General features: G+C 40.4%; 1 protein-coding gene across 2 annotated transcripts in view; it reads right to left on the bottom strand.

Annotated features, from left to right (window-relative positions):
• PDS5A (PDS5 cohesin associated factor A) overlaps positions 1-15,771 on the bottom strand; it is a 144,712-nt gene extending 128,941 nt beyond the window's left edge. The window contains exons 1-2 of one of the 2 annotated variants that reach the window (XM_044224443.1): positions 15,494-15,771; positions 14,450-14,627 (exon numbers count right to left, since the gene is read on the bottom strand). In XM_044224443.1, the coding sequence (XP_044080378.1) occupies positions 14,450-14,587 (138 nt within the window). In that variant the 5' untranslated portion in view covers positions 14,588-14,627; positions 15,494-15,771. Of the gene's footprint in view, positions 1-14,449; positions 14,628-15,270; positions 15,358-15,493 lie in introns of those variants that run through there. The other variant, XM_044224444.1, reaches the window with a different exon arrangement.
• Positions 15,772-26,320: the final 10,549 nt, after the last annotated feature.

The raw sequence follows: 26,320 nt of genomic DNA, 5'->3' as shown, positions 1-26,320 counted from the left end.
ACCCAACTAGTCTTCTTATACATGCTTACTCAATCCTTAAACATATTGATTTAAGGATTTTTTTTCTATAATGAAAAATTCACCTATTTATTTTATAATGGCTAGGTGAAGGATACTCAGTTCAAACATTTGAAATTACAGAACAATTATACATTGTCCAATAAATTACACATGTCCAAATACAAGTTTAATTTTCAAGTATTAAACTTAATAATTTAGCATCAGTTTATTATTATTCACTTAAATTCCTAATAGAAGTTCTTAAAAATTTTGGAAAAAACAAGCAGTAAGTATGTGATAAAAGTCCAATTCATATGATAGTCTAGTACATAAAATTCTACTAACCACTCTTAAAATTTTACTCACCCATAGTCTTCACACCTAGTGTCATATAACTAAACTCTCACCAACTAACACATCTATTCAGACAGTATCAATTAGAAATGGATTACTATTCAATCAAAGATGATATCTGGTCTGGAAATGAGGACAAAAAGACCACATATCAGCCATAAAGGTGGTATTCATGAATAAAGGAACTGCTTGATCACTTAGCTTTGTTAATCATGCAATACTATGACTTAGACACCAACTGACTCCTCAGCACAAATGTGTTAGAGTTTTTTAAAATTCAAATTACTTTCTTTAGCATTTAAGGACTTTAACAATTTCTAGAGGTACCTTCCTCTTTTTTCTCCCAACTACTCTTTTAAGATGCATTAGCTCTACTAAAACTGTTCTACTCATTTTCTTCAAACACACCAGGCACGCTTCTGCCACTCAGTTTTTGATCCTGCTGATTTGTCTGTAATGTGCTACCACCTATTTGTCTACCACGGTCTGACCCTTCAAATTCCAGCCTGTCACCTTCTCTACAAAACTTTGCAAGGTGATCAAAATTCATAGCACCTTTTTTTAAAAAGATTTTATTTATTTATTTGACAGAGAGAGATCACAGTAGACAGAGAGGCAGGCAGAGAGAGAGAGAGAGGGAAGCAGGCTCCCCGCTGAGCAGAGAGCCCGATGCGGGACTCGATCCCAGGACCCCGAGATCATGACCTGAGCCGAAGGCAGCGGCTTAACCCACTGAGCCACCCAGGTGCCCCTCATAGCACTTCCTTATGCAAAAAAAACCACAATGCCAGTAATTGGCATTTAATTTATAAATTATATAAGATAATCTCAAATATTCTTTCTTCATATAAATAGAAATCCATTCCAGTATTATTCTAGTATAAATCCACTTTCCCCAGTGGACTAATGCTATTTAAGGGCTGGTTTTTAAAAAGATTTTATTTACTTATTTGACAGACAGAGATCACAAGTAGGCAGAGAGGCAGGCTCTCTGCCAAGCAGAGAGCCAGTTGCGGGCTTGGTCCCAGGACCCTGGGATCATGACCTGAGCCAAAGGCAGAGGATTTTACCCACTGAGCCACCCAGGTGCCCTATTAAAGGCTGGTTTTAACAGGACCAATCACAGTGCTCCTACCTTGGTAGAAGTTTTAAATGGTTGATCTTAACAATTTTAAAACATGAAAAATAAAACATATTATAGCAGTTCCCAACTTTTAAAATATCACATCACAAGGGTGTATGGCCAGCTGAGTCCGTACAGCATACGACTTTTGATCATGGAGTCGTGAGTTCAAGCCCCACATGGTGTATAGAGACTACTTAAAAAAAAAAAAAAGAAAAATCATGGTATTGGCATTCTACATACCAGTCAATGTCGCTTATTTCATATGTAATTTTTAATATGCCTTCACCTAATTTCAATTTAACTCCAGGTTTTGAATTAAGACCTAAGTGAAACTTGATTTCAATACCATCTTTGTTGTTAACATTTGTCTCCATCTCCACACATAATTTCTTTAAACAAATTAAAAAAAAAAAAAAAACACCTAGAAACTAAAGAAGTCACTCAATTCCCTTTGGATTTTTAAGGAGATCTAAATAGGGTTCTTACCCCTCTGAACCTCAAGGTGATACGTAAGTTTGATCATTCCCATAAGGAACTCTTGTTGCTGGGAGTTAATAAAATGGTTTTTTTTGCAACATATTAATTTGCCAATTTTCTAATTTAAAAGTAGGCATTACAGGATGCTGGGTGGCTCAGTTGGTCCAGTGTCTACCTCTGGCTCAGATTATGATCCCAGGATCCTGGAATCAAGTCCTATCAGGCTCCTTCTTGCCCAGTGATTAGCCTGCTTCTCCCTCTGCTTGTGCCCATGCTCTCTCTCTCTGTGACAAATAAATAAATAAAATTTTCAAAAAAATAAAAAAATAAAAGTAGGCATTATTTAAGAATACATTATGAGAGTCTGACCATTCCTATACTAGCTGGTAGAAGTCCAAATGGTATAACACCTATGGAGGAGAATCTGACCAGCTTTAAAAAAAAAAAAAAAAATCACTCATAACTTTACTCTTTGACCCAACAACTCCACTCCTAGAAATCTGCCTTGAAGATACACTTCTACAAATACAAAACACATGAACAAGGATACTGACATTAGGATTATCTGTAATAGCAAAATATCAGAAACAATCTCAAATGTAACAATGAGACTAGTTGAATAAACTGGTACATCTACACATATAGTACTAAAATACAACAAAAAAGAATCAAAAACAATTTCCAGATATGGAAATTTCCAAGTGAAAATGGAGTGATTCCAGGATATACTAGGTGAAAAAAAGCAAAGTACAGAAGAGTACATATAGTAGTCCACTTTTTTTTTTTTTTTTTAAGATTTTGTTTATTTATTTGAGAGGGAGAATGGGCAGGATGAGGGGCAGGGTAAGAGAGAGAGAGAGAAAGAGAGAGAAGCAGACTTCCTGTTGAGCAGGAAGCCTGAGGCAGGGCTTGATCCAAAGATCCTGAGATCATGACCTGAGCTAAAGGCAGATGCTTAATTGACTGAGCCACCCAGGTCCCCAGTAGTCAACATTCTGAATAAAAAGGGAGACAACACAGAAAGAACAGACCATAAATTAATGAAAATGACAAGATTTATTTATTTTTATTACCGAGAATGTATATGCCTGTATGAGTGGGGGAGGGGCAGAGGAAGAGAAGTCCTCCAGCAGACTCCCTGAGGAGTGTAAAGGTGTACACAGACTGAGGGCGGGGGATATGGGCAGCAGCCTGGTTCTCTTGGGTCCTGAGATCATGACCTGACCCAAAATCAAGAGTTCGTCACTCAACCAAGTGAGCCACCTACGCACGCCGAAAATGATTACCAATAGTGTGTGGGTACATGGAAAGGATAAAGATGGGAGTAAGGTTTCTGAAAAGTTTAAGTTTTTTTTATTTTATTTATTTATTTGAGAGAGAGAGACAGTGAGAGAGAGCATGAGCGAGGAGAAGGTCAGAGAGCGAAGCAGACTCCCCGTGGAGCTGGGAGCCCGATGTGGGACTCGATCCCGGGACTCTAGGATCACACCCTGAGCCGAAGGCAGTCGTCCAACCAACTGCGCCACCCAGGCGTCCCATGAAAAGTTTAAGTTTTTATATACTACTGACTCTTGAAACATGTAAAATTAAACAAAAAGAATGAAGTAATTCCTAAAACTGAGTACAAGTACTCCAACTCAACAACAACAGAAAAACAAACCGATTAAAAAAATGGACCAAGGACCTGAATAGACATTTCTCCAAAGAAGATGCACAAACAGCCAGTAAGCATGAAGAGATCCTAAGCACCACTCATCAGGGAACTGCAAATCAAAACTACGAGACATCACCTCACACCTATTAAGATAGCCACTATCAGGTGCCTAGGTGGCTCAGTCATTAAGCCTCTGCCTTCTGCTCAGGCCAAGATCCCAGTGTCCTGGGATTGAGGCCCACATGGGGCTCTCTGCTCAGCAGGGAGCCTGCTTCCTCCTCTCTCTCTCTGCCTGCCTCTCTGCCTACTTGTGATCTCTCTGTGTCAAATAAGTAAATAAATTCTTTAAAAAAAAAAAAAGGGACGCCTGGGTGGCGCAGTTGGTTGGATGACTGCCTTCGGCTCAGGGCGTGATCCTGGAGTCCCGGGATCGAGTCCCACATCGGGCTCCCAGCTCCATGGGGAGTCTGCTTCGCTCTCTGACCTTCTCCTCGCTCATGCTCTCTCTCACTGTCTCTCTCTCTCAAATAAATAAATAAAATCTTTAAAAAAAAAAAAAGCAAGCAAGCAAGCGAGTCACTATCAAAAACAGAAAATAACAAGCACTGGTAAGGATCTGGAGAAATTGGAACCCTTGTGCACTACTGGTGTAGCTGCTATGGCACCAGTATGGGGGGGGGGTCCTCCAAAAAACTGAAATGGAATCATCATATGATCCAGCAGTATATATTCTGGGTATATATGCAAAAGAAATGAAGACAGACCTCAAAAAGATGTATGCATACGCATGTTCCCTGCAGTATTATTCACAATAACCAAGAAGCAGAAACAACTAAATATCCATCAACAGATCACCATATAAAGAAAATGTGGGGGGCGCCTGGGTGGCTCAGTGGGTTAAGCCGCTGCCTTCGGCTCACGTCATGATCTCAGGATCCTGGGATTGAGTCCCGCATCGGGCTCTCTGCTCGGCAGGGAGCCTGCTTCCTTCTCTCTCTCTCTCTCTCTGCCTGCCTCTCTGCCTACTTGTGATCTCTCTCTGTCAAATAAATAAATAAAATCTTAAAAAAAAATGTGGTATATACATACAATGGAGTATTATACAGCCCTTAAAAATTGGCATATGCTACAACACAGATAAGACTTGAGAACATTTTGCTAAGTGAAATAAGCCAGTCACAAAAAGATAAAATGTGCTTCCACTCACAGGTTGTATCTAAAGTAGTCAAACCCCTAGAAACAGAAAACAGAACTGTGGTTCCTAGGGGCTGAGGTAGAGGGGAAAAGGAGGGAGTTATTCAGTGGGTACGTAGTTTCAGTTCCATAAAATGAAAAAGTTACACAGATCTGTCCTATTAACAATGCATACATATGTACATACGTGGGAGGGGGCAGAGGGAGGCGCACACACACAAAAAATGCACATAGTTAACAGTGCTGCACTGTAGACTTAAGAACAGTCAAGATGGTAAATTTTATGTTATGCATTTCTTAGCAAAATAAAAAAAAAGTCAAGCAAGGATCACATATACCAGTGTGGAAATAGAACGTATTGTGTGTATAAAAACTGAATACAAACAGAAAGAAACCAATTGTACATAAAACTGATATCACTTACACAAAAGAATTCAAATTCAACAAATACAGTACTCTATCAACCTTAGGGGGACAATAAAACTGCAAAAAAATCATGCAAGGACACTGGTATAGTAGTGAAATTTTTTTGAGCTTACAGCTGGGTAGTACAAGGAAATAAATTTATCAAAGTTAAAGGAAAACAGGATTCATACTGTAGAAGAAAGATGGTATAAATATGGAATGGAGGAAGTTTAGGAAACACCATGGCGCTGCATTGTTTTTTTTTCTAAAGTAACCTCTGCCCCCAACATGGGGCTTGAAATCACAAGCCCAAGGTTAAGAGTCACATGCATTGGGGTGCCTAGGTGGCTCAGTTGGTTAAGGGCCTAACTCTTGATTTCAGCTCAGGGTCCCGGGATCAGCCTTACAAAATGGGCTCCAAGCTCAGGGTGGAGTTGGCTTGAACCTTTCCCTCTGTTCCCCCAACCCTGCTCACTAAATTAAATAAATAAAATCTTAAAAAACAAAGAAAGAAAGAAAGAAAGAAAGAGTGAGTCACATGTTCTACTGCCTGAGCTAGCCAGTTGTCCCTGTGGTGCTGGATTTTAACTGAACCTAATGAACTCATGATTTAAATTATGTATCTACACTTCCTACACACTGAAGGGACTGAAAAATTACATCCTACTACCTATGTGAACCCAATGCCCATGCCAGGACCTTGGTTTACAAACACCACTCTCTAACTAGAATGGAAATAGGACTCTGGAAAAAAATGACCTATCTAAATCTGGAGCAGGAAAGGTGAACAGGTTGCGCCAGAAAACAAAGAAATGCTCAAAGACTCAGAGACATGTCGAAAAGACACTAGATGTTTCAAAATACATCAAAGCCAGCATGCTCATTTTGGGATAATTTGACTCTCAAAGGAAATAAAGACAGCAAACTATAATGCACTGAATGAAGACTTCATGAATAATTTTTTTAAAAAGGGGAGTAGGTGAGGCTCAGATAGTTAGGTGTCTGCCGTTGGCTCGGGTCCTGATCTCTAGTTCCTGGGATCCAGCCCCACAACGGGGTTCCAGCTGGCTCAGCAGGGAGCTGCTTGTCCCTCTCCTTCTGCCTCTCCCCCTGTTTGTGTGCACTCTCTCTCTCAAATGAATAAATAAACTCTTAAAAAAAGGAGGGGGGTTGGGGGAACAGGGGGAAGGCTCTTTTCTACAGAGGATTGCCAGCTAACACATGTAAGAAGGAATGACAGAATCATATAAAGGCAAAATTTTATAACCACCAAAGTTAAGTAAAAACTGTTGGAAAACAAATTATTCTTAAAAACTCTCACTTTAAACACTACTTAGTAATTGCAAAGCTGGGAAAGGGATTATTTCCAATGAAAGAGTTTTACCCATAATAACCAAACAATCAAACTTAGCATTAACCAATAGGACAAAATGACATTCTGTGCCTTCTGATGATGTAAAGGAAACTAACTACACATCACCACTTGCATGGTAAAGTACATGCCAAAGAAGTTCAACCTAAGCACAACAAATGAGACAAAAACAGATTACGACACTCCTGAGATCAATGCTTCAAAAATGTCACATCATGAATGACTCCCCTCCTCCAACAATGGTGACAGAACTTTCTAGATTAAATAGAGACTAAAGAGGGGCGTCTCAGTGGCTCAGTCAATTAAGCCTCCAACTCTTGACTTCAGCTTAAGTCATGATCTCAGGGTTCTGAGAGGGAGCCCTGCATCAGGCTCCGTAGTCAGCAGAGTCTGCTTGAGAATCCCTCTCCCTCTGACCCCTGCCCTGCACATGTGCTCTCTAAAATAAAAATCTTTTTAAAAAGGAGACCAAAGAGATTTAACATATACAAATGATCCTATACTGAAACTTGGAAAGAGGAAAAACTCCAACTTTTAAAAGGTCATTTTTAGGGCAACTGGGAGAACTTTACTATGAACGGGATAACAGATAACACTGCACCAATTTTAAGTTTGAGTGTGATAATGATCACTGGGGTTTTCTGTGTGTGTGTGTTTTTTTAACATTTTATTTATTTGAGATTATTTGAGAACATTTATTTATTTGAGAGAGACAGTAGAAGCAGGGGGAGTGACAGGGAGAAGGAGAAGCAGGCTCCCTGCTCAGTGGGCAACATTTTATGTTCACCTATATAGTATGTGGGGCTCAAGCCCAGGGTCCTGGGATCATGCCCTCCGCAGAAGGCAGATGCTTAACTGACTGAGCCACCTAGCTGCCCCGAAGATCATCATTCTAAGAAGAACACTGAAGCATTCATGAGCAGAATGTCACAATATATGTATTGGTATAAAAAAGTGTATGATGTCTATTTCCCTCTGTGTGTATATGGAGAAACAAAAGCAAACAAAGGCCACAAAATGTTAACAATTGGTAAACCTAAGGAAAGGGATATGGGTGTTGAAGGTACATTTTTTTTCCAACTTTTCCAGAGGTTCAAATGTCTCAAAATTCAAAGTTGAGGTAATTCTTAAAAAGGAGTAGGTAGTGGAAAAATCATCATCATTACGCAGCAATACTCTCCAGTAAAAATTCAAATTATAAAGGAAACAGGATTCTAAGATCAAATCATGAGATGCCCACATATAATTTCTCCCTACTCAGCACATAAAGGAATTTCTATTAATTTTTCTTATAGTATTTAAAATAAATTTCACAAATCTAGCAAGTTGGCTATAAAAATATACTATTATTTTTGAAAGTGAAGTGTTTTTCAAGTTTATGAATACTGCTACAGAGTCTACAGTTGGTATACTCTGATTTGTCAGAAGAGTTCCTGTGATTAATCTATCTAAAGATGGCTACAAATTCTTTCTTTCTTCTTCCAATGAGAAACAGAGTCATTTTTTTCTCCCCTTGAATGTAGACTGGGCAATGACTACTTTAACCAGTAAAGTAGATGTGATATTGCCAATTCTGTACCAAGCCTTTAAAAAGTACTGGCAACTTCCTCCATGGTGTCTTAGAGCCTGAGTCCAACTACCTCGTGAGGGAGACCACATAGAGAAGCCCAAAGATTACATCATAGATAGGTAAAAGGACCCAGCTGAGTTCAACCTTACAGCTGTTCCTACCAAAGCAGGAAGTGTTTAAGAGAAACCAGTGTGGCTCTTCTAGACCAGTTTAGACACCAGCTGAAGAAATTAATGAGAACTGTAAGGAACATAGAGAAGAATAATCAGGTCAAGCCAAGCCTGCCCAAATTCCTGATTCACAAAATATGTGAGATAAATAAGAAAAGTGGCAGATGTCAAAAGGTAGAAGCAACCCAGGTGTCCATTGACAAATGAATGGAAAAACAAAAGATGCTTTATATACATATAGTGGAATATTATTTAGCCTTAAGAAGTAAATTCTGACACATACTATATGGGTGAACCTTGAAGACATTATGCTAAATGAAACAGCCGGCCACAAAAGGACAAACACTACATGATTCTACTTATACTAGAATCTTAGAATAGTTAAATTCAGAGACACAAAGTAGAAAGACGGTTGCCCCTGGCTGGGGGAAAGAGTAATCAGAGCTATTGTTTTTTTAAGATTTCTTTTATTTTTTTTTAAAAGATTTTACTTATTTATTCAACAGAGAGTGTGAGCATGTGTGCACATGCAAGTGGGGGAGAGTGGGCAGAAGGAGAGGGAGAAGCAGGCTCAGGGAACCTGACTCTGGGCTTGATCCCAGGGTCCTGGGATCATGACCTGACCTGAAGGCAGCCGCTTAATGGCTTAACCGACTGAGCCACCCCAGGCACCCCGTCATTTATTCATTTGAGAGAGAGCAAGTGAGCGAGTGCATGCACACACGTGCGCCTGTGCTCCCACAAGCAGGGGGAGGGGCAATCGGAGAGGGAGAAGCGGACTCCATCTGAGCTGGGAGCCTGATGCAATGGACACCAGGCTCCATCCCAGAACCCTGAGATCATGATCTGAGCTGCAGGCAGACCCCTAACCAAGACCCACTGCCACCCAGGTGCCCCAAGAGTTACTGTTTAGGGGGTACAAAGTTTCAGGTGGGGAATATGAAACAGTTTTGGAGATGAATGGTAGCGACAGTTGCACAACAATGTGAATGTGCTTGACACCACAAAACTGTACTCTTAAAAATGATTAAAATGGTAAAATCTATTATATATATTTCACAATAAAATTAAAAAAACAAGGGCGCCTGGGTGGCTCAGTGGGTTAAGCTGCTGCCTTCGGCTCGGGTCATGGTCTCGGGGTCCTGGGATTGAGTCCCGCATTCTCGGGGTCCTGGGATTGAGTCCCGCATCGGGCTCTCTGCTCAGCGGGGAGCCTGCTTCCTCCTCTCTCTCTGCCTGCCTCTCTGCCTACTTGTGATCTCTCTCTGTCAAATAAATAAATAAAATCTTAAAAAAAAAAAAAAATTAAAACAACAAAACAAGACTTCACTGTTTTAAACCACTAGCTTTTAAAACCACTGTTTTAAACCACAGCAGAATAGTTCCTCTATACAAATGCAAGTCTAAAAGAAGAACTGTGCTAGTTAGCATTACTCCCCAAATACATATTGGCTATATTACAGGACTTCATTTTAAGAAATCTTGCCTATTTAATTTTTTTTTTCTATTCCTGTTATTTATTTATTTATTTATTTATTTTCTTTCTTTTTTTTTTTCCAATTTATTTATTTTCAGAAAAACAGTATTCATTATTTTTTCACCACACCCAGTGCTCCATGCAAGCTGTGCCCTCTATAGCCTATTTAATTTTTTAATTTCCTAGCAGATTCTTCGCAAAGAAGATTTAATACAAATAAAATAAATGAACAGATTTTAGATTGGCAGTTAATACTGAATTATATATAAAATCAGCATCCTATGTGGCATTTAGGGATAAATAAAAATCTTTTATGGAAGTGAAAATATAATCCAAACAGTTATTTCAGGGATCCACCTGGAGGAAAGACAGGAAAGAATTCATGGCTGGCCTTCCTGCTCCTAATCTCTTCTTCCCCTCTCACAACCTACAATTGATGAGAAAAGAGATGCCCTTCCCTTAAATCAAGCCCACCATATCCTAATTCCTAACTAGATCAAACAAGCCATATCATAGAAAGGAGAAGTAAGAGTGTGGGGCAGAGGGAATGGTTGACACAAAGACAAAGATGACAGGAAAAATACAAAGAAAAATATAGAAATAACAGCTGGTGGGAGAAAAATGGGGAACATATTAAGAACAACGAAACCCTGTTATTTATTTAATCTTTCCCAATTCTTAACACCAAAGGAGTAAGAATTTTGATATAATTCTGTGACTGAATGAGTACTGCATATTTGGGTATGAAGTTAATAGCCAGAGAACTGTCTGGGGTACTGAACTCTCAGATCAGGTAATAAGAAGTGGATATAAGGAACAATCTTCATGGCCCCTGGTTGGCTCAGCTGGAGTGTGTGACTACTGATCTCGGGGTCCTGAGTAAGCCCCATGTTGGGTGCAGACATTACTTAAATAAATAATAAATCTTCAACCTGGTCCATCCCTCTCTCTAAAAATCAAGGCTTATCAAGGACCTTCCACTTCCAAAATAGCAAGAAAGGAAGGAATAAAATGTTAGCCCCCCCCAAAAGTGAGCAGCATGTAGTTCTTTATTAATACATGATTTGAAACCAACTGTGTATAATAAACTGCGTAGAAGCACTTAATGGAACTTTGTACAACACTGTTTATAGGTGTATTTTGAATGTTATTAAAGTTATCAGACATGACTGCTACATTAGTTTCAGAATCCTTAACTATACAGAAGGAAGGCTGTTCCTGAACCATAAACCTTGTTCCTTAATGTACCATTGGTAGTAAACAATCAGCTGTCCTTTCTAACAGGTAACTTTTGTATGGCCTTCAGTATCTCTAAAATTAATATATAATTGTAACTTATCTAAGTAATAAAAACTGTTTGTTTATTTTAAAAAGTAGGCTGCACGCCCAACATGGGGCCTGAACTCATTACACTGAAATCTAGAGTTGCATGCTCTACCAACTGAGCCAGCGAGGCCACCCTTAGCAACAAAACTGAAAGTTTTCAGCTTTCTGTAACTAGGGTTGGTCACAATATCACAGACTCCATTTCTTCATCTGGAAAATCAGAACAGAACCAAATAACCTCTAAGCTATCTTGTGGATCTAAAATTCTAAATATCCATGGTATCTTTCTGGTATGCAAACTTGGTGGTAAAGACTTAGTTACAATTCAAAATATTTTCAAATTATCCTTCATTTCCAAAATATAGGTATTTCGCTAATCTACTATTATTATTTTTTCTAATCCAATATTAATACAAAGTATTCATTCGTCCACTGACCAATTATTTGCATTAAATGTGGTGCAGGCAGGGTACAAAAGTAAACAAAAAGAGACATGGTACCTGTATTCATGAAGCTTACACAAAGTTGGGGAGACAAACCAATAAACATACACATGAATGTAACAGATCTGTAAAAAATTATATGAAGGAGCTAAAAGAACACGTAATGGGGAATCTAAGAGACGTCCCTTAAGAAAAACAAATGAGTGACAAAAGATGAACACACGAATGACAAAGGAAGTTGAAAAGAGTACACATATGGGTTATGCAATGTAGAATCTGTCTAGGTAGAAATGAACATGGCATGTTCAAGGAATTGACTGAAGGCCAGTGTGATTGAAAGTGTAAAAATATTTAAAATACTTCTTCGAAAACTGAAATTAAAACCTATAATATATACCCAAAAGTATATCTTAGCTATTCCAAAAACATACTCTAAGAACCATTTTCAAGAAAGCTTCAAAACTTTCTTGAAAAAGCTTATAATTGCTTCTAGTGTTAAAAATCAAATGCTGTCCTATTATCTCCTTGCAAAAGATCAAATTAACTCATAGATTCCCTTCTCTTTTTTTTTATTGCAAAAAAAAAAAAATCACAACTTCTTAGTTATACTTAGATCCTTTTAAGAAAATCAGCTATAAGAATGAAAATAAATTAGATGCTACTGTCCTGGTTCTGCCACTAAGCCACTCTATAACTAACTGATCTCAATACATGTTACTTGGACACTATGGCCCTAAATTTTCTTATCTGTGAAATACAGGGAGTTCTAGAATTTCTTTTAAGATCCTTCTAACTCTAAAATTATGGTTTTGTTAAAAATATTTGTCCCATTCTTGAAAAATGGACCAAACATCTCTGAATTCCACTAAGATTTTACCTTTCTTTAAGCTAATTTATACAGCATTTGAACATTGTTGCTATGCTATAATTTAAAAAACTACTGAATTTACAAAATTTGCCCATAATTAAGGATTTAATAAACACAAAAATTATCAAAACTGGTTAAACACTATTAAAAATCTATGCTTCCATTGAGACAGTACTACTTTAACTAACCAGGGATCCCTAGAAAGCCCAATTCAAAAACAGACTTAGAAAAACAAGGGGAAAACAAAATCATAAGATTCTTAAGAAAAGCGAAATTTCAGCAGGACATTCAAACTGGTTAAAATGCAGGTCAATTTTAACTTCCAAAAGAACTCCTAACAAATGACATCCTAATCCAAAGCTCATTCTAGACTTGGTTACATGTCCATTTATATAACAGCATTTCTGATACTCTATCCTCAAGTAGAAAATGTACATATGGATTATCCATCGCTAGAATTCAAGATTTCGTTATTTTTTATATGAAAATAAAAATTAAAAGATATAAATTGCTTACTTAATAGCTTTGCATTTCATAATTTTTCAGCAACACCATTCAATATAACCTTAAAAAGCATCAATTAAGGACCTCGCCTCATGTATAATCTCTAGTATCAAATCTATTTTAATGGAAGGTACTGTGTACTGTGTCCTTTTCCTTCAAAAAAGAGTCAACAAATTGCAGAATCTAATTAGATTTTAAGAACTAAGGTAAAGGAATACTTTAAATATTCATTAAGCACTCACAACATCATAAACATTTAGTAGGCACTATATACTAAGCTCTAGAACAAAGGGGCAAGATCATTCCCTAAAAATACATTTTATCAAGTTGCCCAAGGTAGAAACACCGTCATCATTGTTTCTTCCCTCACCACCCACCAAGTCTGATTGATTCTAACTCTGAAACATTTAATATTTCCCTACCTCTCTTCCCACTACCATAGTCCAGCTTCAAGATTTCAACATCTTTCGCTTACACTTTTACCAGTTTCCTATATGGATCTCCTGCCTCAAGTCTTTCCCTCTCCTTGCTCTATTCTAGCCCTAGTTGTGACAACCAAAAAATTTCCAGCACTGACAAATGTTCCCGGGAAGGTCAAATATGCCCTGGCTGGCTCAGTTGCTTTAGTCCTGGACTCGATCTCAGCTTAGGTCTTGATCTCACAGCCCTGAGTTCAAGCCCTGCACTGAGCTCCACACTGGCCGTGGAGCCTACCTAAATGAAAGGAAGAAGAAGGAAGAGGGAAGTAAGGAAAGAAAGAAAATACCTGATTGAGAACCACTGCATCAAGTTGATCCCTCAATAAGAACAGCACTATCTCATAAGGCTGTGGGCACAATCTATGTCCATGCAACAGAAAAAAGCAAAATGCTGACCAACATAAGGCTGGAACTTACAACCTCAATCTTAAGATCACCATGGCTTAAATAAGCTAACTTAAAAAGAGCTAAAATATTCTCCTGAACACCCCTTTGAACATGTGAACCTAAATCATCACCTTACTTCAAGTCTGAATTTTGAAGTCAGTACATTCTGTCAAAGTTTAACAATACTAAATTCATATTTAAGCTTCTGGATATTAGAAAATTGTTGACCATTTACTAAAATGGTTTGGTGATAAATCGATCTCCTCAGAAATGAACGGAAATTGGAACCCTCCTAGGCAAGCTATTGCCTCCATTTAAGGTTGTAAGCTACTCTGAACAGGATTTTCATAAATATTTCTAGAAAAAAGTTATTTAAAAAGCACTTAAATTCTCATGTTTGAAAAAACAAGCACATTCCCTTTAATGTCCCATAACGATTATATTCCTACAGAACTATTCAAAGATACAGCCAAGAAAGAACAATACCTTTCAGAGAGAGTAAAAAAACGAGATGATAAAATACCTAAAAAAGCCTGGGTAGGTGAAACTGTAAAGGCCAGGCCTAGCAGTGCAGTAATACCACAGGACAGAGCACCCCCTGCCACAAACGTCTGAAGTGTGAACACTGTGTCCAGTCGCTTACCTTCAGTCGCTTGATCATTTCATCCGTGGTGATCTTGTCGGTGATCTCCTTTACCCCCGGAGGGTAAGCGATCTTCCCGTCTGCACTCACGACGCCACAGAGGGCAGTGGCAGGCTTGGGCTGCGCGGTGAAGTCCATCCTGGGGGACAACTTTTCTTTCACAGTCCTCTACCGGCCTCTATCGGTCAGAAAACAAAAGTTCAGCGAGAAAAGGGAGACTTTGTAACCTCTTTTTTCATTTCAAAAATCTCTAATCTGCAAAGGGCCCTTTCTCCGGGAAGGCCGGGGGACTCGGCGGCGGCCCCGCCACTCGCCCCTCCCCGGGCCTGGACCCTGGTGGCCGCCCCGCCACCCCCACTCCCGCGGGCCCGGCCAGCCCCGCCAGCCCCGGGCCCACGGGGCTCTCCGGCCCCAGCGGCCGCGGGAAGCGCCGAGCAAGCGCCAGGAGTTTCCCATTCCGCCGTTCACAATGAAAGCCTCCCCCAAGCACCGAGGTCCGAAGTTTGGCAGCATCCCGAGCCCGGCGAGGCCCTCACGGCCCCCGCTCGGCCGGAGAGAAGCTCCGAGTCCCCGCCCGGCCAGTCCCCTCCGGGAAAGGAGACGCGAGGCCTATAGGGCTCGGCTTAGGCCGCAAAACTAGGGACCCAACCCGACCCACACGCTACGGTGGCTCCGGGAAACGAACGCCTTTGCCGGGCCGAGCTTCGGGACCCCCGGCGTCCCCGCCACGCTCCCGCCCCTCCCCTGTCCCGCGGGAGGGGAAAACAAGCCGCCCTCCACCCCAAACCCCACGCCAGGAAGCGGCTGACGCGGCTCCGCACTTCACATTTTGTTCCTTCAACTTCGGCGGAGGGGCCCCGGCGGCTTCTCTCGACCCCGAGTGCTCGGCGCCGTCCGGCGCTGCCGAGGCCTTACTGGCACCTCCGGGCAGCCCCGCCGGGCCTCGGTCCCGCGTCCCCCCCCCCCACCCGCCCGCTCTGGTCTCCCCTTCCGTCCCCTCCCTCCACCAACCGAGGGCGGGAGCCGAGCCGCCGCCGCCTTTACCTCCTCCTCCTCATGCGGGCGGAAGGTGCATCGAGCTCCCGGGCCTCTGTCAGGTGGTTGCGCCGCCGCCCCTCGTCGGGCTGCACACAAAGCGGCTCCGCGGGTCCCGCCGCCGCCGCCGCCCGCCCCGGAGCGGCGCTGGGGCTGGCGGTGCCGAGGAGGAGCAGCCGCCGCGGGGGGAGACGCGGGGCGAGTGTGTGCTGGGCGGGGAGACACTGCCGCTCTCCGTCTGGCCGAGGAAGAGCAGCCTCCGAGAAGGCTCCTCCGGGAGCGTGTGCGCCCGTGTCCGCCCGAGACCCCCGCGGCCCGCCCGCCCGCACCTCGCGCCGGCCGGGTCCGCCGACCGGGACCCGGACGCCCCTCGCAGCGGCGCGCGCCCGGCCGTCCGTGCCCCCGGGAGCCGGCCCTTCGCGCACACACCAGTCGGTCACGCGAGCGGTGCGAGAGCACGCGAGAGCAGGGCGCGCGCCTCGCTCCCTCCCCTTCCTCCGCCGGCCGTGCCTCCGCCTCCCTCGGGCCTGAGGCGGCCGCGCGCGGGGCGGACAGCGCCGCCACCCGGTTGGCGCCAAGACTTGTCGCGCGGAGCGCCTCTGGGAAGATTGGACCCAAAGGGCAGGCCGAGGAGGGGCCCCTGTGGCGGGAAGAGAACCCGGTCCCAGAGGCCCCTGTGAGGGCAGGCAAGACGAGATGAGCTTTACGTTACGCCGCGAAGATGAGTTCATGACTTTTGGGGGTCATCCTGAGAGGCATGGACGGAACTGCTTGAAAGACGGTTAATTACTCGGTGAAAATGAACTAATTTCCTCCCCAGGAACAGAAGAGCTGCAAACTGAGGAAAAGTTTTACAACATGGCACGACGTGAGCTACTCATTCTTGTTCCTTCTGAAAGCCACAGGAGTTTTTGCCTTCCCCTCTTTGCATTTCTAAAATTAATAGTTTGAAAGATAGAAAATACGAAAGTAGCTTTGAGTCGAATAGTTCTCAAAGAATGGTCTGAAACGTAGGTTCCTGGGCTCCACTCCCAAACCTAGAGAACAAGGATCTCTGAGTGACACCCAGAAGTAAGCGTATTTGCAAATTAGCTAGATGGTTCTTGTGAATATAGAAATAGAAATATTTCTTAAAAATGTTTTAAATATACCCAGAATAACTTTTTCTTTTTTCCAAAGGATAAAATGCAGTGGGTTTGAACATTTTAATGTTAAAAAAAAAAAAAAAAAAGGCAAATGAACCTCAGGTGCTCATGTATCAGAAGATGAAGTTGAAAAAAGAATGGAATAATACGAAATAGCATTCAGCTTTTGAAACTGATCACTACCATAGTTTAAGATTATATTCGGTTGTATTCGATTATTATTTTTGATGAATATCCACTGGTCTTTTCCACATCCTTTACTTGGTCTGAAAAATATTAAAGGTAATGTACTCACTGAATTGTTTTTCAGATATTACACAAGGGAGCTCTCATCTTGGAATGGAACTGGCCATAGTTGCTCATTTGCTAGAACTACTCAAAAGTCAGTGCTTTGTTCTTGGGCATTTAGAGTAGCAGACAATCCATTTAAGTTCATCTTCATTCAAACAACTGAACTTACCAAAACCTACTCTCCTTTAAGTGCTCTCTCTCAAAGTGTTTTTTTTTTTTTTAAAATCTGTCACAAATAACAGAAGAGTGATACTTTTCATTTTATTTTTTTATCCGAGTAATTTACCCGTTATTAAATGGAATTTTATATATGCTTATAAGTTTTAATTTTACACAATTTATGATTTTTTAATATGTTTGACATTATAAACACTCACAAGATTAGTAAGCCCTAAGGATTACAACCCGTAAGTAAACTAAATTTAGGGGTGCCTGGATGGCTTAGTTGGCTAAGGGACCGACTCTTGATTTTGACTCAGGTCATGGTCCCAGGGTTGTGAGATTAAGCCTGGTATTGGGCTCTGCACTGGACATGGAGACTGCTTGAAATTCTCCTTTTTTTTTTTTTTAAGATTTAATTTATTTATTTGACAGACAGAGATCATAAGTAGGCAGAGAGGCGGGGCGGGGACGGGCGTGTCCCTGGACCCTGGGATCATGACCTGAGCGGAAGGCAGCGGCAACCGACTGAGTCACCCAGGTGCCCTAGATTCTCCATTATTTCTCCCTCTCTTTCTGCTCCCCCAAACCCCCCAAAATAAATAAATAAATAGAATTTATACAATTCTGAAAAATAGGAATTCTGAAATCTCTGCTTTTAACCTCCTTTCTTAAACATTTGTCTCCACTTGCTGGGGCACCTGGGTGGCTCAGTTGGTTAAGCCGCTGCCTTCGGCTCGGGTCATGATCTCAGGGTCCTGGGATCGAGTCCCACATGGGCTCTCTGCTCAGCAGGGAGCCTGCTTCCTCCTCTCTCTCTCTGCCTGCCTCTCTGCCTACTTGTGATCTCTCTCTGTCAAATAAATAAAATCTTTAAAAAAAACAAAAAAAAAACAAAAAAAACCATTTGTCTCCACTTGCTATATATGAGAAGGGATACATTTATTTGTGCAATAATTATAGAGTGCCTGCTATGCAAGACATTGTTTTGGGCATTTAGAAAAAATTGGTAGTGGAGAGGGGAACAGAAATTCCTGCCTACCCTAGTGAAACTTAATTTGTTTGGGAAGAGATAGACAAGAGAATAAATAAATTGTTATGGAGAAAAATGGAGTAGAAGAGGAATGCAGATCAAATGTAGCCTTTTAGGCCCTTGGTCTTTGGAAGAACTTTGGCTTGTACTATGACTGAAATGGGGGAATTATTGAAGTATTTTTAACAGAGAAGTGACACGATATGATTTATGTTCCATGAGCCAGGTAACCTTGGGCAAATTACTTAGTCTTCCTGTACCTTATTTTCTTCTCATCTGTAAAACAGATATAATAGTTTCTATCTCTGAGGGTCATTAGGAGGAATAAATAAGTTGACATTTGTAAAGTGCCTAAAATTGGAACTGATACATACTGGGCTCTACATAAGTGCGCGCTCTCTCTCTCTCTCTTTCTTTCTTTCTCTCTCTCTATCTATCTATATATAATGAAAGAATCATTCTAGCTGCTGGGTTGAAAACAATGTAGAAATGCAAGTACAGAATTAGGGTATCCAAGTATAAGACAACTACAAAAATCCCAAGGAGAGATGGTAATAAGGACCAGGTAATAACAATGAAGATGATGAAAAGTATGACTAACACTTGAAAAGTGGCTACTACAACCAGGAAACTGAATTTTTTAAAAAAGATTTTATTTATTTATTTGACACAGAGAGAGAGAGAGAGACCACAAGTAGACAGAGAGAGAGAGCGAGAAGCAGGCTCCCCGCTGAGCAGAGAGCCCAATGTAGGGCTCTTTCCCAGGACCCTGAGATCATGACCTGAACCAAAGGCAGAGGCTTAACCCACTGAGCCACCCAGGAGCCCTCTGAATTTTTAATTTAATTTTAATTTTAAAATCTAGCCACATGTGGCTAGGTCACTATTATATTGGACAGTGCAGTTCTAGAGTATAGAGTTCGGAGGAGTGATTGACAGAAAATGATGTTAGAAGATAAACTGTGTTCATATTGAATACTACAGATGTTGAGCAGGGTGATAGTTTAAAAGGATGAATTGGGGTAATAGAAGACTAAAGCTGTGCATAGTGAAAGTGGACTAAGGTTAAGTATAATCAAACAGATTAAAAATACAAAAATATTTAAGATTTTTTTTTTAAAGATTTTTTAATTTATTAATTTGACAGACAGAGATCACAAGTAGGCAGAGAGGCAGGCAGTGAGAGAGAGAGGGGGAAGCAGGCTCCCCGCTGAGCAGAGAGCCAAATGCGGGGCGTGATCCCAGGACCCGGGGGCAGACGCTTAAACCACTGAGCCACCCAGGCGCCCCAAAATATTTAAGATATTTAATGCAGTTCTAAAATAAATGTCTATTCTGTTTATCTGAAATTACTTATTTGCTTTTCGATCTGAAATGAACTAACTAAATCTGTTCTGAGTATTTTCACAAATTATGCATATGAATCATCCGTGTACCTCTGGTCACAGAGAAATTAACCATCTGTCATAATCACTATGAGAGTTGAAAAAGTGGTGCTTTATTTTAGTGTCTTTCCGGATATCACTGACATCTTGGCTTAGATTTGCTAAAATTGGAATCTATTTAGGCATATAATAATTATCTATCTGTACTGAACTAAGTAAGTTTGACATGTTTCACTGATGACTGATAAAGACAAAATATATGAAACCTGGGGCGCTTGGGTGGCTCAGTCATTGGGCATCTGCCTTTGGTTCAGGTCACCGTCCTGGGGTCCTAGGATCGAGCCCCACATCGGGCTCCCTTACTCGACCTGAAGCCTGCTTCTCCGTCTCCCTCTGCCTGCTTCTCCCTCTGCTTGTGCTGTCAGATAAATAAAGTATTTAAAATTTTAAAAATATGAAGTCTGAATCATTTTGGTCTAATACCACCAAGACGTTAGTGATTAACTTGTCATAGTAATTTAAAGTCTTAATTTGAATTCTAGTTTCTTAGTCTCCGTGCACATCTCTCTTCAGTTTAAACTGTAAAGGCTGGGGGTGCCTGGGTGGCTCAGTGGGTTAAGCCGCTGCCTTTGGCTCAGGTCATGATCTCAGGGTCCTGGGATCGAGTCCCACATCGGGCTCTTTGCTCAGCAGGGAGCCTGCTTCCTCCTCTCTCTCTCTCTGCCTGCCTCTCTGCCTACTTGTAATCTCTCTCTGTCAAATAAATAAATAAAATCTTTAAAAAAAAAAATAAAAATAAACTGTAAAGGCTGGTGGTTGATCTGTACCATCATAAGTTATAGCAGCCTCCTTTTTTTTTTTTTTTTTTTTTAAGATTTTATGTATTTATTTGAGAGGAGAGTAAGAGAGAGAGAACAAGCAGGGGAAGGGGCAGAGGGAAAGGAAGAAGCAGACTCCCCACTGAGCAGGAAGCCCGGTGTAGGGCTCCATCCCAGGACTCTGGAATTAGGACCTCAGCTGAAGGCAGACACTTAACTGACTGAGCCACTCAGGTGCCCCTACCAGTTTCTTAGAGTTGTTTAATCAAAATTAAGTATTACTTAACTAGCAGGGAAAACAAACTATAACCAAATATTTTCAAAACATGAAAGAAACCACAGGTATAAACAAGATGAGTAAATCTTAGTGACGTAATATGATAACTTGTTTATAATGTTCAAAAGCAAAGCTCAGGGGGGTGGTTCCCTAAAGTACAAAGGGAAGGAGGGAACACAGGGGGACAAAATGGGAGAATGAGTGCACAGGTAGATGTATCCCTATCAAAGCTTTAGTCTTGGGCAGAGTGGTGGCTTCACGTGTGTTCATTAAATGAAAGTAAATGAATGTATGAATGAATAAGGACAGTCCATGCACCAGTGAGGGATGTGTTCATAACCCAAGGTTGATGAGTAATCCAATTCAGGGTTTCTGAGTTGCAGAAGAGAAAAGAAATAAGATGACAAACTCTTCAAGAAATTAAAAAATATATATTATAACTTAATATTTTTGAAAATTATATCCCCCAAAGTCAAAGAAATTCTGCTCCCCCCACCCCGATAATTTTTTCTAATAGTGGTAGTAAAATGAGCAATTATTTGGAGTTATATTTTCTCAAACCGCTTGCTTCCTCAAATTGCTAGTATTAGGAGATAAATGATTATAGGACTGAAAGAATTTTCACGGTAATTAAACTTTGAACAATCACATTACAGTGTATTTTATTATGAAGCTTGGGATGCCAGACTCCTGTTGTTTTATATGATTAATATAATTAAGAAAGTAAACTTATGACAAATACTTCTTCACTACAGTAAAGTCAGAAGAGATTCATTTATCGAAACATATTGGAAAGGATAATAATTACCTCCCCTCCTCCAAACTCTTTTAAGAGTATGGTTCCTATCACAGCCCTACATATTCTCTCTCTCTCTCTCTCTTTTCCCTCTCTCTCTCTCTCACTCTCTCTCTCTCATGCACGCACACACACATACACGCACCTGACTGAGCCTACTGTGGAGCCTGAACCAAGAAAATGTTGTCCATAGGCTGAGCTGAGCCAAACAAATATCATGAAACAGGCTGTGAATGGAGACCCAGCAAGAGATGGAACTTTTAGCCGAATTATATCAATGCAAAACAGTGACGGTCTTTAACTGTCTACATACGTGTAGGCTGAGGAAACCTGATGTGTCCTAATTTTTGTCCTGATTATTCTGCTTTCTTTGGACTCCCCATAAGAGTTGTTACCTTACAGTATAATCCCTTTTACCTGAGCTAATTTGAACAAATTTCTGATCTTTTACCACCAAACATGACTTGATTTAGAATTAAAAATTGGACTTGATGAGGGCGCCTGGGTGGCTCAGTGGGTTAAGCCACTGCCTTCGGCTCAGGTCATGATCTCAGGGTCCTGGGATCGAGTCCCGCATCGGGCTCTCTGCTCAGCAGGGAGCCTGCTTCCTCCTCTCTCTCTCTCTCTGCCTGCCTCTCTGCCTACTTGTGATCTCTCTCTGTCAAATAAATAAATAAAATTTTTTAAAAAAAAATTGGACTTGATGAAATCTTTTTTTTTTTTTTTTTAAGATTTTACTTATTTATTTGACAGAGAGAGATCACAAGCAGGCAGAGAGGAGGAAGCAGGCTCCCTGCTGAGCAGAAAGCCCTATATGGGGCTCAATCCCAGGACCCTGGGATCATGACCCGAGCTGAAGGCAGAGGCTTTAACCTACTGAGCTACCCAGGCACCCCGTGGACTTGATGAAATCTTAACCATGATCTGTGAACCTAGCTTTACTGAGTCAAATAGTAGCCCCCAAAATTCAGGTCCACCTGGAACCTCAAAATATGAACTTATTTGGAAGTAGGTTCTTGGCAGATGTAATTAGTTAAAATGAAGTCATACTGGATTAGAGTTGGCCCTAAATCCAAACACCAATATTCTTTTAAGAAGATATGCAGGAAAAAAAAAAAAGAAGAAGAAGATATGCAGGGAAGAAGGCCAGGCCACCACAGACGTTGGCATGAGGTAGCTTCCAGCCGAGGAGTGCTAGGGATTACCAGCAAGCACCAGAAGCAAGGAAAGAGGCAAGGACGGATTCTTCTCTTGAGCCTTTACAGGGAATATGGCCTTGCTGCCAACTTGATTTTAGGCTTCTGGCCTCCAGAACAGTTGAGAAAATGAATTTCTTTTCTTTTAAGACTCTGTGTTTGTGATAGTTTGTTACAACAGCTCTAGGAAACTATTACACCAGCCACGTGTAAAATTTATCTTCAAGTAGATTGGTTAGAAGCTGTAAGAAAGCAAAAGCATCTTACCTTCTGAGGGAAAAATTTCTTCACTCTCATTTTTGGACCTAACCGTTTGCTCTTGAAAGAGACCCGTAGAGTATTTATAAAGCTGTGACCAACAGTTTATCTTATTTCTACTTTTTTTTTTTTTTTCCAGCGGTAGTAAGCCTTTGAGCCTCATTTTATCTCTAGAATCTGGATTTTCCTTTTTCCATTTTCTCACTTTCTTAGGAAATAAGAACAGTATGCAAGCAAATATTTAAATAATTACACAACTATGATGGAGAAACTGCAAAAATGGACCTGGTGGTTGGCAACCAGCTTCACCAAACTTTGGCTCAAAGTGATCATTTGTCAGCTTATATGCAAAAGTCCAAAACTGGAATTTTGAAAGCAGTTTAGGAATGAGAATATATAATGTTCTATATGAGGTTGTATAAAATTGAAAGGACTGAAGTCACAGTGAGCTTGTTTAATAATTGAATAATTCTTTTATGTTCACTTTATTTAGAATATTTATAAGAACAATATTTTCTATGATTTATAACCATCAAGTGTCATTATAATAACTGTGGCAAACTATAGGAATAAGTAGCTGAATTTCAAATTTCTGGTTTAACTGGAAATGTAACCACATTAGAACTGGTAGCCAGCACTATCAGACTTGTCCAAGGAATGTGCAAAGAATTTGCACAACATTTGCCTTCTGAATTTTTTCAAGTAATTCCAGAAACTGAATAGTTCTTGGACTGTGGCTACCTGGATAGATACTGTTTTGGAAAAAATTTCGGAGTTCAATTATGCATAGACTTATCCAGAGACTAAAGAAAAATAAGCAGGGAATCTGCAGAAAAATTAATATGAGCTGTTTCACCTTTTTCTTCTTCTTCTTTTTTTTTTTTTAGCATGGAGCCCAACACAGGGCTGGAACTCATGAACCTGGGATCAAGACCTGAGCTGAGATCAAGAGTCAAACACTTAACCTATTGAACCACCCATGTGCCCCAAGAATTGTTTCACCTTCTAATCATACCTGAGATTTATCAAGATTTTCAGGGTATAAGATGTTTCCTGTTATTGAATTCTTTGACACACTGAAACTTAACCAGAAAATTCCTTTTCTGTCCAATCCATTGAAAATATTTCTAAAATATATAAGTCATCTTTTCAGTCTTTATAAAGCATAGGATGATGAACATAATGAGGAATCTTTGGTGTTTGAAAATACCCCAAATGCCTCAGGGCTGTCAATCTGAAAGCCATTTTAAATTTCAGAACTATTAAGTATAGACTCAGTGATTGATTGACCGAGACACATACTGAGGCTAGAACTTTCCATGGAAGTTAGCTTCATCTCCGTGTGTATTTCAGAACATACAATGGGGAGAGACCAATTAAGAACCTTAGGGTTTTGATACATTAAACTATTGGCAGATAAATGTTGAGGATGCAAAGGTGACAAGATATTGTCCCTGTATTCAACTGGCAGTCTTTTTCTTTTTTTTCTTTTACTCTGTTTTCTTATATTTGTGCTATCTTAACTCTTAATTTGGAAACTAGAAGTCTGGATAGAAAATAACGGAACTGGAAAAAAAAAAAAAGAAAAGAACGGAATTGGGATGGTAGTGGGGAAATAAGAATTTTCTTACGTGTAAGCAAAGATAAAATGTTAATTATGGCTCTCTCTTGTTAATGAGGTTATGGGATCTGCTTTTCTCTTCCTTCATACTCTCATGTACTTTCCAAGCTTTCTGAAAAAGGTTGGTTCAGGAAAAAAATGGTTCCAAAATATTTAAAATTGGGAAACAAAATAATTTTTTAAATGTGACAAAATCTACATCTAATGGGATAGAATACCTAGAGTATTTAGTACAGACCCTAGCACCTACTAGGGGCTTAATAAATATTGGCTACAATTGCTGATATTTTTATCATTACTGTTTGCTCTCTTTGGTTGCAAGGAACAAAGGAAACTAAAACTAGCTTTATCAAGAGATAGGTAGATAGATAGATAGATAAATAAGGTAATATCTTAGGGAAACCAAGAGCAAAAATTACAGCTATGCTTCAAGAAAAGAATGGAAGTAGAACTGAAAAGCCATCAGGATACAGTCTGCTACCTTCTGAACACCTGCTTTATTCTTTGCTCTTTGAAGAGACCCTCTTATTTGCTTTTCAGTTCACACGGCATGCAGAAGAGAACTGCCCCTCATCTTCTGCCTCTAGATCTCCTTCATCTTAGATCAGTCTAGACTAAACAAGAATTTCTTAGTCCAAATCCCAAATGCTAAAAAGACAGCAGATTTGTTTTCTTTTTCTCCATAGCATTTATCATCAAGTATATGCTAAATAATTTACTTATTTATTATGTTTATTGCTTATGATTTGTCTCTCCAGGTGGCCGTACCTGTTCTAACCAGTTGGGGCCAGATGGTCAGGATCATATCTAAAATGTACCTCTAGGTGAGCCATTGTTAGTGAATTGGGAGTCCAATAGCAATTTCTAGAGTTAAGGAAGGATTACTGGGTCATGGACCAGGGGTATCCTCCAAAACATCTCCATCAGAGTTTTTTCTCTCTTAAAGTAGTACCAAAGCAACTGTTTTTGTATTTACACACACACACACACACACACACACAGAGTTCCCAGTATACCCACCAATGTGTAAAAAAAAACTCCATTAGCATTGAATTTAATTATTTAAATGTAATTTTTTACTTCTATAATTTTAAAAATGAATATATTATTCACATTTTAATAAATAATGCTTAATCCATATTAATAAGTTTAAAAAAATTTTAATGAAACAAAAAACTATTATCTACAGGAAACTCCATTTCTGTATCCTAATCTTCATTCCTGTTTCTCTCACTGTTATTGTGACTGGACAGACATTCCTTTCCTCTCTGTATGCCATTCCCTTACTGGAAGCTAGCACATACCACGGGGAACAGAAAGGCACAATATGACTGAATGCTGAGGAAGGAACTAAGACCCAGACCCTTTTAGGATATTGACACATTGGGGGAGGTCTGTTTTGTGATGTGAAAAGTCCGATTGTATGTACTCCACTAAAAGGATCAGACACACCCCAGTTGTCATCTAAAATAGAATAGAGCTCACAGCCTGTGCCAGAGGTGAAAAGAGGTAGTATCCTGGGGGAAGGATGTAGGTGTCATGGAGAGAGAAGAAAAAAAAGAGAAGCGCCAAAGGTGAGCATGCTTTTTCTTGGCAGTGAAAGGGATAGCCAAATAGGCAGCACAACCGGCCTAGATGGCAAGACCCCGGCCCGTTGATGACTGGGGAGGCTGATGTGAAAAGAGTAGAGGAATGCTTTGCAAACCTTTACTCCCTTGTGACTCTTGAGTTAGGAGATCCAACACTAACTTGAAGCAAGGCACTACTGTGTACATTCTGTTACAATACAAGTTGTGTGAGCTCAGGGATCTTGTTGTTGTTGTTCGTGGCTGTGTGCCAACCACCTAGAATAGTGCC

The sequence above is a fragment of the Neovison vison genome, chromosome 11 (genome assembly GCF_020171115.1).
Source record: "Neovison vison isolate M4711 chromosome 11, ASM_NN_V1, whole genome shotgun sequence".
Lineage (NCBI taxonomy): Eukaryota > Metazoa > Chordata > Mammalia > Carnivora > Mustelidae > Neogale > Neogale vison.
Note: the sequence above shows the minus strand (reverse complement) of the source record. Positions and strands in the feature narration are given on the sequence as shown.